Here is a 14,080-nt window from a genome sequence, read left to right as displayed (position 1 = left end):
GCTGTCGATGCCCGAGTGCCTGCCCGGGAGCAGCCCTTGGCCAGAAGGACTCTGCTGGGGCAGCCTCAAAGCAAACGGTTTCTTTTCACTCAGCAACTAATTTAACCGCTCATCATTAAATTTAACACCAATTTGAGTACTGTCTTTTCTTTCTCACTCCTTCATTTAAACCCTAATCATGCCAATTAACCACACGTACTGGAAAATTGAAAGCACAGCAAGGCCGTGCAGGGCACTGGCACCGCGCGCAGCCCCCGGTCCCAGCCGCAGGCCGGGTGTCCCCGTGGGGCCGCAGCACCTGGTAGACGTGGCTCTGGCCCTAACCACCCCTCCGCTAGAGGCAATGAGCAGCCAGGTGGAGGTTTCGATTTAAAATGAAGACAAGAATGTTGCAAAGGCAAAGAGGTTTCCTGGCTTGCTAAATGAGCTCAGGGTGGCACACGAGGCTTGTTCTTCATCCCCCTGGAGATTTTGCACAATCGGCTAGTTAATTTTTAGCTCGAGGTCTTGCCAGGCTTATTATTCTTTGCAGCAGGACATCATTAGCTGCTGTGTGGGGCTGAGAGAAGGAGATGCTTCGTTCTGGGGGGGGGGGGGTGACACCACCAGCTTAGTTCTGCACCAGCTATGTGCCTGCTGCTTCAGTCAAACCCAGCAGACAATGAGAGCTCGTTTCCACGCCTCAGTCTCAGTCCTGCGCAGGATTAGCTTCACCTACACAGAGAAGTGAGGTGTCTCACATGAGACCAGATCTCTGCGCTCTATTTATGCAACCTTTTTCCTCTATAAAATGCTTAGGTGAAAAACTAGGTAAATAGAACTCGCTGCTAATGGGAATGTGAAAGTGAGTGTTTTTTCTTTGCTGCAGCCTGATTTGGCTTTGCAGAGTTGGCACTTATCTCATCCCTGGGTGTATTAATGGCACGCGGCAGTCCTGGCTCCGGAGGCAGCAAGCCTCTTGCCTGAGCTGGCGATCGTGGCTTGCAGCAGTGAGGCCCGGGCCCTGCGGGAGTTCACGGGACCTTCCAGCCAAGCAGCAGCTCGCGTGCCGACAAGGCCCGGCCGTCACCCAGCGGGTGCTGCAGCCAGAGCCCTCTGCTCAGCCTCCTGCTGCAGACAGCAGTGGCACTGGGAACTTCTCCCCAGACCCACCCATCAGCGGGGGCACGTCCAGGGAATTCAGGCCAGGCTGTGACTGTAGCTGCACTCTGAGGGTGCAGCTGGCGGCTGTGCTGCCACGTGGCGCTGTGAAGGCTGGGCACAGGCAGCACTGGCCAGCACCTCCACCCGCAGCACCCACCTCAGGCAGCAGCGCTGGAGCCTCGGGGTCACAAACCCTGGGCAAGTCACTTCGCACCTCTGGATTTCAGCTGAGTCTTCTGCTAATCCAGGAATAAACAGGGCCCCGATGGAAACCTGACAGCACAGTGGAGCAGAGCTTTCGCAGGAAAACCCAGTAATTTCCTGCTTCTCTTGCTTCAAATTAAAAGCCAAAAGCCCACTGATAGTTCACCCAGGCACAAAATTCATCACAATCATAACTGCGGAAAAGCTATGCTGGTGCAAGCAGAGAATCCAGTTTTGCTTTCTACCAGAAAAATCAACTTTGCCGTCGAGCCTCAGCCCAGAGGCACAGGAACACTGCAACCATGGCCTAAGGGCAGAAATCACAAGTCTGGTGCCAGTCTCTCCCGAGTAATTCACTTTTCTGCCTCATTCCTCCTGTCTGCAGCGAGGCAGCAGCACTCATTTCTCTCCCTCACAGACAAGGTGCAGATTAATGAAGCGCTCCCGTCCAGGTGCTCTGAGTGCCTATGTGGATGGGCGCAGGCAGGATCAGACCCAGGGTCCCCGTCTGCAGAGCACTGAGAGGCCAGGCAAAGGCCTGCAGCTGCCAGGACAGGCAGGGCAGGGGGAGCAATATTCCGCTGCCCCTCTGAAGGGTTTTGTGTGGCTTCGCTTCTGCTGCCGAAGCAAATTTGGGCTGCTGAGCTCACGGGGAGGGTTTCTGAGGCACTAGCTCTGTGGTCAAGCTCTGCAAGTTGCAGCAAAGGAAAAGCCAGAGCTCTGATAAGCGGCCTTGGCAGCGTGTTTTCGGCCATCAGCCTGGTGCTCAGCTGGGTTGCTGCTGTCCGTCACCCCTTGCAGTGCCCCAGCTACATCCTGCTGACTGCGCAGGGAGGCATGCCCGTGCCAAGGCTGATCCCAAGCACAGATGCTCTATCCTGCGTGTTACATACACCTAATGGGGTTTTTCCTCCCTTTTTCACATGGCTCTTCAGAACAGAAATACTTTTGCCGGTGTCTCCAGCTGCCCCATGAATTCCAACCTCCCCTTTGGCTTCCTCTGGTACTTTGGGCAACTTGAGAGGTTTCTTTGTGCACGATCTGCCCACGGCGTTATCCCTGCACCAGACCTTCTTAATATTGTAGCCCATCACCATTTAAGTCCCTGAGGAACAGACATATATATGTGGAAAAGGATATTCTCCCCTAACCCAGCTACATGGCTGGAGGTAACATACAAAATGTCATGGCTAGCAGGCGCCTCAAATAAAATGGGCAACCAAAATTTAGTAAGAGAGGCACATAAGTAAAAGCTGGCCCCAGGCTGCAAAGCGCGTCTACCTAAATAAACATGACTGAGATGTGCAGTGCTATATTTTGCAGTTTTATTAAAAATTGACAGTTATTAAATATTTCCATTGGAGAATATGCTTCAAAAAGCCAATGTTGCTTTTCATTTTGAACTTTGATGAACTGTCTCAACTTCAACTCACACATCTGCTGAACTGCAATTGACTGAGGCTGATGCTTCTGAGGGATAGAGGGAAATCAATATAAAATGTCAAGGGAGAGGTCAAACCGAACTTGTATTCACTGTTGGTCGGTGTGCTCACTGAGGACTAAAAGGACATAGCAGCACCCAAACAAAGGGAAATACTATGTGAGGGCTTCTGCCACTGATGTGTCAGGAAAAGGAATTTCCTTTGCTCCTTAATTGTACTCTGATTCTTGGCTAGGAGCTGTCACTGTAGAACTGCGAGACACAGTCATGAAATGCAAGAACAGAAGGGTGAGTTTTGCTCAGGATTTGGGAAAACAACCGTTCCATATTTTCAAATCTCCAGACAATAATGTAAGCTTTCCTCTCTGTCTCCTTTACCTCAATTTAAAAACAGGTATCAGACTGTAACCACAGCTCAAAAGCCAAACAGCAATAGCTGGTGTGTCATTCCCTACTGCCTCTACCGGAGGCCTGAATCTGAAATACAGCCAGATGCTCTCTGGATGTAGATTATTGGCACTAGGCTTCCATAAGTTGCACCTGGTTTGTGTGTGTCGTTCCTGTAACATGACCATATTTTAGATGCTGTAAATCTCATTAATTTCCCCCAAGATATTGGTCATTTTCTGAAGAAAACTCAAACAAGTTTTACCCTGGCCATGTAAAAATCTCTCACTTTGGCTGTACATCCAGACAACTGAAAATAAACAAACAAAAATGTTCAGAGGACAATGTTCAAACCCCATCAGGTACACAAAGGGTTGGACAGCCAGTCATAAAGCACAGCAGCCCTTGCTTCTGCCATTGTTTGCTGTCTTTAAGGTTGACACCAAACTTCTTTAGGTCTGGCCTATCCTTGTGTTTCATTTACAACACAGCTCAGTGCAGAGTTGCTTTTCAGGAACTGCCCTGTCACAAAGAACTGCAATAGGTATTTATCAACCAACCCACCAATGTCGGACGTGTTTGTGCCAGCATGTCTCGGAGCGGTGCCCAGTTAGGAGAGCACTTCCAGCAATGAGAACTCCTGACAGGCAGAGGCGGAGCAGGAACCAAAATGCACTCGCTGCTTCATCAGCAGCTGCCTTGTCACGTCTGCCGGGGGGAGGATGAGGAACACGCTCCCTGGCTGCCCTGCTTCCTGCAGATTTTGGGGGGCTTTTTTGCACCTCCTGACCCTTGTCACATCAGTCACAGCTGACAACAGGATGCAGGCTTACTCAGACAAGTGGCCTGAAGAAGTACCCCCTGTCATCTGGTATCAACAGCTCTCGCAGGCACCGGGCCCTGGCACCCGTGATCTGTCACACCCACCACAGCCAGAACATCAGAGCAGGTTTTTAATGTGCACCCCCAGAATGTTCTGGGCTGGTACCAGGGACCCCTGTCCTCATCGGGATGGGTGGACTGATGCAGGCTGCCACAGGAACGCTGGGACGGGGACCACAGCCCTGCGTGCCCCGAGCACACGGTGACCAAGCCCCTGCTGATCTCTGCACTCCCGTTTTTGGGACCTTTGCTCAGCACAGGGCCCTGGCCCGGCCGTACTCACACTTGGCGTGGCGGTCACAGAGGGCGGAGGTGCGCATGTCGCACAGCCGGATGGTGCCTTTGCTGCTGCTGTAGACAAAAGTGTTGCAGTGGTGTGGGTGGAACTCAGCGGCAGTGATCACCTCTGTCAGCTCCTCCATGTTGGCTGGCTTGATGTCCACGATGTCTGGCAGGACGAGTCAAGGCTCCTGGTGCCTGCCGCTGACCTCTCCACACCAGCTTTTTCCGTCCCCCTACACAAACCCTGTCTTCCCCACAGAACAGCGCTGCTCTGGAGTGCATCAGCACCATGGCTCCGCAGAGCCGATGCAACCAAACGTGTACTGCAGCCGCTCCTGCCTCCTGACATCCACCCACTGTGCACTGATGTCCCTTGAGGCCTCACCCCGTGGGGATGCTGGATCCCGACACCTCAGCTTGTGTCCACCACCAGCCCCGAGCCCGCGCTGAGGGCTCCATCCCTCTGCCCCCAGCCCCGATCGGAGCACTGGGCCTGGGGCCAGTGCAGGTGCGTGGAAAATCCTGTTCGCTCCCATTATCTGCCTGCATGGAGACTGCGACTCTTGCCCTGCGCGGCCGGGAAGTGCTGACTGTCCTCTCTGTGTGAACAGGCCCAAGACCGGACCCTGATGAATTCACCCCAGCCAGAATAAACAGCTTGTATTGCAGTGTCTGGGCAAAGTGAATAACCACACTGAAAGCAACTATGAGGGAACGAAAATAAAACCTGGATGACATCGACAAACAAAACAACAGACCAGGGGTGGCTGGCTGGGGCTGCACGATTTCTTGGCTCAGTAAGATAATGGCTGAAAGCTGAGCCACAGACCCCATCCCGGGGTCCTGCAGCCGGCACTGGCCAGGGCTGGAGCAGCCCGCGGTGCTGCGGGGGGCAGCTGCCAACTTCTGGCCTGGCCAAGCCAGCGGTCACGGTGGGAAGAGGTTTCAGATCACAGAATCACAGAATGGCCAAGGTTGGAAGGGACCTCTGAAGATCATCCAGTCCAACCCCCTCACCTAGAGCACCTGGCGCAGGATGGCATCCAGGCAGGTTTTGAATATCTCCGGAGGAGACTGCACATCCTCTCTGGGCAACCTTTTGTAGTGCTCTGTCACCCTCCCAGTAAAGAAATGCCCCCCTCATACTGAGCTGAAACCTCCTGTGCTTCAGTTTGTGCCTGTTGCTTCTCACCCTGTGGCTGGACACAACTGAAAAGAGTCCAGCTCCATCCTCTCGACACCCTCCCCTCAGAAATTTATATACATTAATGAGGTTTCCCCTCAGTCTTCTCTCTCCCAGGCTAAACAGGCCCAGTTCTGTCAGCCTGTCCTCATATGACAGGTGCTTCAGTCCTCTGATCATCTTTGTAGCCCTTCACAGCACAATCCAAACACCCAGCAAGGGGCAATTTACCCACTGTGCAGACAGCGAGAGAAAAGAAATAGCACCTTTCATCGCCCCCTGGAAAGCAAATTAAGACCATGCTGTTCCTGGCAAGATGAAGATGTGAATTTGTCAGTTGTGCAGGGGTGATGTAGCAAAGTGACTAAAGGAAAATCTCCATCTCCCGTGGAGGAGAGGGCAAGGACGTGTCAGCAAGAGGGAGGCATCCTGCCTGCTACGGGAGGGGCAAGTGAACCTGGTGCTCACCTCAGCGCAAGGCAGGCAATGCGCCGGCAGCAGCAGCAGGGCCCTGGAAGACACTGTGCGTTCCTCCCAGCCCACGCTGCAGGTCCACAGCAGAGCTTGGATCACAGCTCAGACCAGACCTGAGCCCAGTGCATGGCATTACAGCGCAGTAAACGCTGCCTCTCAAACTGCTTCAAGTCCAGATCTATAAGCACTGGTGAAGCAGGCTGTCACTGTAACGACAGGCAGTGCAGGACTGCATTGCATCACAACGTCCCTGCACTCCCATGCAGTTTTGTAGCTGTCCTGCACTCTGACCTCCAATAACACTTTTACAACAGCCCTGATGCTTTGCTAAGCAAAGGTTTCAAATCACATCAAATTGTGCAGCAGCTGTGTGATGTGCACAAAATTACGAAAATCCAACCCACAGGACTATGTCTTCTCGGCTCTCAGGGGCTGGATTTGGTCCTGACCAGCAAAACCCCAAACCAGTGATGTGCCCTTCCCCTCCTCAGGTGCACAGTGCTGCTGCAGTTCTTCTGCCCCGGCGCCCACCACAGTGCCCACGGCAGGGCTGGGCACAGCCGCACTGGGGACCCCCTGGACAGTGCTGCTGTGCCGGGCGGGGGGGGGGCACCGATGCAGCAGCATGCCTGCAGGACAGGGCATCTGAGTGGACACTGCTCTGGCGATGACTTTCCTCCATCAATTCCTAGCAAGCATTTTGGGTGCTGCACTTGCACCTTGCCGAAAATCCCTTGGGCCATCTAGACTTCCCGAAGTTTTACCCAAATCCTCGCATTATTCTCCAAAAACCAGCGCACATTGCAGCACTGCTCAAACACATGCACTTTGAGCCTCCACCAGCCACATGCCTGTGACTGCTGAAATCCTTTCCAGCTGCCTAAATTTGCCACGTGCCCTGGGGATTTCTCAGCAGAAAACGCTACATAAATATCACTGATGATTAGTGTCCCATTGTTATTATTTCTGATGCAGCTGTAACAAGAGTGACTGGCACGATCTCATTTGTGTGACTGTGACTGGCGGCCTGTCACCCTGCTGCAGTATATAATGGAAACAGCGCTATTAATATTTCCACTCCTCGTCTCCCCCAGGGCATCTGTCTTCTAAATCACCTGAGGTCTCCCCTCTCTCCCTCCCACCCCCGACTCAGGCCCTGCAGGCAGAATTCGACATGGTGTCACACAGCCTGGGAGATGGCAGGGGCGCCGCCTGCGGTGCTGCACGGTGCGGGGGGGGCTGGTGGGATGGCTGAGCGCCCTGGACACAGCCTGGCATCCTGCTGGCAGCAAGGCTCAGCCCTGGCAGAAATGAGGGACGTGCCCTGGAAATGACTCCTGGGGACTGGGGATTGCCAGAGCTGTGCACCAGGGCACCGCTTGGTATGGCGGAGCACGGAGTGCCTGAGCCCCCGTGAGCTCATCCCAGGCAGTGCAGCCCCGGTTCCAGCTGAGGCTTGGGCATGAGCCAGGCTGTGCCACCTGCACGGTCACTGTCAGGGCGGACGCGGCAGGAGCTGGACCCTCACGGGTCCCTGCTCCACTGCTCACCTTCACCAGGACCTGTCTCTCCACCCAGCCCCCCCGCACTGGTGCTCCATTCTGCTTCTGCTCTTAAGGTTTCCATCTCGCCTGCACGCACTTCCTGGCAAGAAACCAGGTAATCAGCAGTAATAAAATGGTAATGCGCAGGGTTTGTTATTAGCAGTCTTTGGTAAAGAAAATCATAATGGGTTAAACCTTGACCTCGATTCTCCCTTTTCTTAGTAAGAAATAAGCTCTGCATCATGCCCTCAACACCGGCCCCATGATTACAAGCCGAGAAGCTGGCAGAGGAGAAGCCCAGGGCCACCACAGGCAGCCCTGGTTGTCAGCCAGGGGTCTGCCTGCTGGGCCCATCCCACATGGAGGGGGCACCAAAGGATACTGAAACTTTGATTCGTGATTTCAAAGTTCCACAGGTTTATCCTCAAGTCGTCTGCCGACATGTAGGTCTCGTAGTCGCTGTTGACGGATATGGAGTTGATGTGGTATGTGTGAGCGTTGGCAAACACCCTCCTGGGAGTGGCCTCCACCATCAGGTCCATGGGCCTGAGCACGGGCACCTGCGGGGTGGGAAGCAGAGCATCAGGATGGGGGGACAGAGCTGTGGCTGGCCGCGCTGCACCCCACCCTCCTCGGAGCACACTCACCCAAGAAACCCAGTGACTTTGTAAGTACAAGAACGGAAGGGAAAGCCAACACAAAAGCCTTTTATTTCTGGAAAGCTGGTGGTGGTGTGGTTACATTTTGGTGAGGCAGCAAAAGCCAAGTAAACCAGATTCAGATCTTTCCTGCAGCAACAATTCCTTCTGTGGCCAAAGAACAACAACGTCTTCTTTGTTTTGTCACTGTTAAGTGGAATTTGAAATTCCTGGCGCGTTTCTAACAGAAGGGTAGTTTTTAAGAGCCAGGTCAGCACAGATTTTTCTTTCAGCTTTTCTGGATTTGCTTGACAGTGAAATGACGGAGGTAAGATGTGGGAAGAGATGGAGAAAGTGAACGCACAGGGCAGAGACATGGAGGAAAGAAGAAGCAGAGCTTTTAGATTAATAAGCATAACTTATGTAAACATCAGGGGATGAAGAAATGCAGTCAGAAGCAGCATATGCAAGAAACAGTGTAAGTAACAACTTCAGACATAATGTTCTTAAGGCAACTTAATGCACTAGAAAGGTGTCAGTCCGTGCTCCTCCTTGCCAGTAAGCTATTCCCTCAAGCTACTTCATTACTGTGTATATTATCTGTGTGCTGCCCAAAGAGATTTCCCATGGCTGCAGAGGTGGGGACAGGAGTGTGACAGCCAGATCAAGTGACACTAGAACATAGGAACTGTCAGCTCAGAGCCTGAGCTTAATGTGATGAGCCTGCTTTCTAATTCAGCCTGACATACTCAATGATGCATCGTTTGCTGTTGAATGACTTTGCTCAGCCATCTGGGGACATAGGTTCACATTTTGCTCAGAGATTACAGGAAATGGACTGTCATTAAGATCGTCGGAAACACGATGGTTTTGCAAAGGGAAAGGGCTCAACTGTTACACTGGGCCACTCTGGATGCAAAAACAAATAGGGCAAAAGCTTTCGCATAAGATTTCACTCAGCAAGATGACAACGCGCAGACCAACCACGTCTTGTGGTCAGAGCCCACAACAATGCCCATCCCCAGAGTAACACTGCAGCCAGGACTGCGAGCCAAAGAAACTACACAAACTGGGCCTGAGCAAGGGCGCTGGTGGTGATCTGCAACCTCCACTGAACCAACATAATTACCTGCCTAATTTTTATATGGTTAGCTACCTGCAAACACATTTTTCTTGAGATAGGAAGCTAAGGTAAACTCTTCAGGCAATAAAATTCTTCCCATATTACCTCAGAGACACATGCCTGGAAATTGTTCTTTCACTGAGTAAAACCCCCCAAAATGAACAAACCTGGCCATCTGTGAGTATTTCATTACGTCAGGATTTCTTACCTGCTACAGTTGTGAGAGCTTGCACTTAAATATGGAATATGCCTCTTTTCAACATGCGCAGTAAGCTTTTGCTTAACTGTACCAACAATAAGTACTTAAACCTGCAATAAGTATTTAAACCTGAAAACACTGAAATTTCAAGGCAGGAGCAGCTGGGAGCACACACTGGTTCAGGGCTTTCATCCCATGACAGCAGACATCTTGCAGCAGAAGGAAACCCAGCAGCTCTCTGGATGGTTACAGACAGCAGACTCGCACGGAGCCCCAGCCGGGCTTTCATCTCCCGTTGCTCCCGTGCCTGACTCTGCTCCGCAGCTGGACCCGGATGCTGGCAGCAGGGCTGGCAGAATCGTGCGACCCCTGCACCCGACCCTGCACGCACAGCGAGGCTGTGCCAGCGGGGCCAGGTCGAGCTGGCCGTGGGGGCTGTGCCCAGACCGGCCCCTGCAGCTCTGCGCGGTCACGGCTTGCACCTCGAGGCTCTGCTGCTCCGCCAGCAGTGGGGCAGGGAAGGATCGGGCGAGGGCTGTGAAGGCGAGCGTTCGCTGTGGCCGAGGACGTCCCGGGGTGCTGCTGCGCGCATGGCTTCCCCTCCCTGGCACAATCAGGCCACCAGCACCGTGAGCTCTGGCTCCCTGGAACGTGCACCTGGGAGCAGTTTGCCAGCACAGGGCATTTCTCTCTCTGCCATTCCTTGCATTCAAATCAGAACAAACTCCCACTGCCTCTGACTTCCAAAGGACAGAAAACCACAACACGAGGGTTTTCCAAGAAAATTCAGGAGCAGAAAATCCAACCCTCTAATTTTGTTCAGCATGAAAGTGAAAACAGCTTCTGGTCTTTCCTTCAGGAAGAGTTAAATCCACAAAAATTGTACCGGGAAGCTGCTAGCAGAAGAATCACAGGTAGAGAAACATCTTCTGTCTCACCCATCTTGTGCTCCTCTCATCCGCCACCATGGGATTATTCTTGGCTGCATCCTCCCTAATGCGCTGTCTTGTCAGAATTCAAAGGTCTCCAGAAATCTGTCTCCTACCTCCCCTGGGACCCCTTCCCACAGGTTGGCAGACATCCCCATTACATTTCTGCTTCACTTACAGCACAGGAAAAGAGACAGTGGGCTAAAGGAAGACCTCTGTGGATTGCTCCACATGCTACCACATGACACTGTCCCAAGCCTACACCACAGAAAAGAAGTGGAAAGCAGTGCACGGCCCAGGACCGCAGCATTCAGTGGTTGTTAAGGCAAAGTGCCTAACAAAACAGTGCCAATGTGGTAGCAACTGAATCGTGGGGTTTTGGGGTGTTTGTTTTTTTTTTTTTTTTTTTTTTTGAAGCACACAGAACCCAAGCTCATATCTGTCTAAACCACTGGCATCGTCATGGCAATCCTGAACAACAGAGAAAACTCCTAAATGCATCCCTTCCTCAATTACAGAACCAACCTGCAGGGCAGTATCTGGTATTATATATACCCATTATTAAAGGGTAATTCAGTGTAACAAACCGCATCAAGTACACTGAAAGGTTGTCAAATAAAATAAACCACTAATAAATTAAATTACTTTCTCTTTTCTGGAAGGGGGGGAATGCCAGTCATTTTTCATTTTAAAAATGTCTTAATTTTTCTTTTTTTGTCTTTGAACAGACACCCCCTGCAAAAAGAGCAGGTCCCACCCAGCCAACACACATGAGCCACTATATTCCCCTCTCTTGTCTGATGGAGGCTTCCCCTTTCCACAGTTACTGAGGCACTAATCCTCCCTTGAGCTGTAAAACTCATTTTCTTTGTGGCTTGGTGCTGGAGGTGCAGCACAAGCCAAAGGGCCCTGAGTGCCCCAGCCCCTTCCCACCCGCCGCTGCTGCGTTTCCCCCCACCATGTCCAGCCTCTGGTCAGAGGATCAGGCGCAGTTAATGAAGTGTGTGCAATTGTTGTCATTCTGCTTTGTTTCCCTCTTTCATTGCGTGTTATGTCGGCTGGCACCAAATACTGCCTGCTCCCGGGGGAAAAGCCCTGTGTGGCAGAGGCTTTCCTTGTCGTTCAAGGCGCTGTGACAGATGTGGTCTGAAAGGATGCAGAGATGCGGCACTCCTGAGGAAAACCTCATCCTCTGCCAGAGCTGGCATACAGTGCTCAGTATTTTCAGAACATGAGTCAATATACAGGGAAAAAGGCCCAACTCACAGCTCCCGGTGTAGCGAGGTCACGCTGCCTCTCCCAGACGGCAGCCCGCCTCGTGCCAGGTCCCGACTGTCCCTGCTGTTTGGGGCAGGCCCGTGGCAGCCTCAGCAAAGCCCTACACTGAGGCTTGTGGCTGCTCCTAAAGGGACATCAGAGGAAAACTGAGACAGGAAACCCTCTGCAGAGGTTTGTTTTCACTATACAAGTCTCCACACCTCAGATGGAGAATATTTAGAGGTCCACAAATTGAAAGAGGGTGAAAACTGATGCCCTAACCAAGGGGCTCCACAATCTCCACCAAAGCACTGTCTCCTTGGTGGGAATGTCTTCTCATCAGACGCTGAGATCCAGATTTGACCCAGAGAACTCCCTGCTGAGTGCACAGGGACCCGCAGCACGCTGGCCTGGCCGCGCCGTGGCTATAGTGCCGATTTTATTGCAACTCCCACCCCGATTCGCTCCGCGAACACGACAGTGCCGCTGCTGAGCGTGGGGTGCTGGCCGACCAGCCGGCAGGGCAGATCCTGCTCACTTTTCTCATGTGCACAGGACAACCTCTGCCTGTTGCAGCTGAGCCGCAGCAGTGAGGGTAGCCAGCATCAGCTCCACTCCCCCGGTGCTTTGCTCTGCCACCCTGTGCACTGCGCCAGCCAGCAGGATTTGGCCAAGCAAGATTAGTCGCAGCCGAAGCCCAGATTAACCCCAGCCTTAGGTTTATAAGAAGGAAAATGTAATCCAGTTACTGGCGAATCACTGCAGTGCTGGCTGCTTGGGGGTAAATCCTGCCAGGTACTTAGCCTCCGGTCACAGCTAAGCCCCTCTCAGAATACGCTCCCTGATGTTTATTTTTTACCTCCCAAATACTCATATTCTGTGCTGTCAGCACCAGGAATAACTGGCCAACACTACCTGCAAATTAATATTTTGCAGACAAAATATAAATCAAACACCATTTTCATGGCAGTCTGACAGTTTCATGATCTTCAGGACTTTGTCTTATTGGACTTTCCCCATGACATGTGAGAAGATTCCTTCCTGTGTGAAGATAAACCTGCTATCTAATTACCAGCCCATGTAGCTGATAGAGCTCCTGGTTTCATCTGTTTTCCCTAGACATTTCCATCCCTGCTAAGCTTTACCCCAGCACTGTTTCTTCTGTCGCCTGTTACAGAGAGCTTTTCATGCGCTGAAACGCCAGCACAGGCTTCTCACCAGCCAAAGATCCCCTTCCTGCGCGCGGGTCCCAGCGGTACGGGCTGCCCCAAAGGGGCACAGGTCCCAGCCCGGGGGCAGGAGAAGGGGGAGGACTGGAGTCACCAGGGTCTGCAGCTCGGGGACATTACTGCAGTCCAAAGTAGCAAAAATTTAATTTCCCAACATTTAGCCTTTAATTTGATGTCTGAAACAAATTCGGGATGCTGGGTGCAACTTTTTAATCTCTTTGCTTGTATTTCCCCATGGGACAAGGTGGGTTCAGTGACGCCACCAACCTCAGAGCTGCAGCACGCCCCCAGTCAGGTAAAGTGCAGGAGCCACACAAAATTTCCACTTTCAGGTTCCTGGGAATGTGTGCATGCCTGACCCTATTTCCCTCTCCAGCTGCCGACAGGGGCCTGTCCGACAGAGATGAGTCCTTGGACTCTGCTCTCCACCAGCGCGGCCACGGCTGCAGCTCACGCAGCGAGGACAGGTACGCACTCATGAGCGTGCTCGGCGCACCCCGGCCAGCCTGCTGGAAGGAGCCTTGTCAAGCCGCTCAGCTACTGCTGCGCCAGGGAGGCTGCTGGCATGCCGAGTGCTGCAGCACCAGTGCTGGATGGGGACACGGTATGGGACTGGATCCGGCTGCTTGCCGAGCTCTGCTCGCATGCTGGGCTCACAGCCCTGTGCTGAGCCGTCAGCCACCAAGGCACTCCCGAAGGTCGCTGTCCTTCAGTCCCCACCTTGAGGCCCAGGACAGAAGGCAGCAGGACAGTGGTTTGCGGGCAGAGGCCCCAGCTGTGAGGGGAGATGTCCTCGTGTGAGCGGCCTCTGAGCCAGGCCAGGAGGAGCCGAGGGCCCGGTGGATCCCACGCGCCCCAGGTGGGAGCAGCGCCCAGCCGCTCCTCTCCATCATCGCCCACGGCAGCACGGTGCCCAGCTCCGCGCACCACCGCTCACACGACCCCGCCGCGTGGTCAGTCCACCCGAATACCACCCGCCCCAAAAGGGGGCCAGCTGAGGAGGGATTTTTTGTGCAAGTCGGACAGCATTCATAGCAAACGTCACTTCATGTGCATCCCAGATTTCCCCTTCCTTGTTTATTTTTATAGTGTCATAGGATTCTTTTCTTGTTTGTAACTGAGAATCTGGCCCAGTTCCGTTATTACATTTCAGGATAACTTTCAC

The 14,080-nt window shown here is 52.8% G+C and overlaps 1 protein-coding gene across 3 annotated transcripts in view; it reads right to left on the bottom strand.

Moving 5' to 3' along the window:
* PPP2R2B (protein phosphatase 2 regulatory subunit Bbeta) overlaps positions 1-14,080 on the bottom strand; it is a 102,754-nt gene that overhangs the window by 4,968 nt on the left and 83,706 nt on the right. For all 3 annotated transcript variants that reach the window (XM_080555251.1, XM_080555250.1, XM_080555252.1), the window contains 2 exons: positions 7,923-8,100; positions 4,341-4,505 (listed from right to left, as the gene is read on the bottom strand). In XM_080555251.1, the coding sequence (XP_080411377.1) occupies positions 4,341-4,505; positions 7,923-8,100 (343 nt within the window). The remainder of the gene's footprint in view (positions 1-4,340; positions 4,506-7,922; positions 8,101-14,080) is intronic.

This window comes from Anser brachyrhynchus (assembly GCF_964034855.1).
Source record: "Anser brachyrhynchus genome assembly, chromosome: 14".
NCBI classification, from domain to species: Eukaryota; Metazoa; Chordata; class Aves; order Anseriformes; family Anatidae; genus Anser; species Anser brachyrhynchus.
This window is presented reverse-complemented; position numbering and strand designations above follow the sequence as displayed.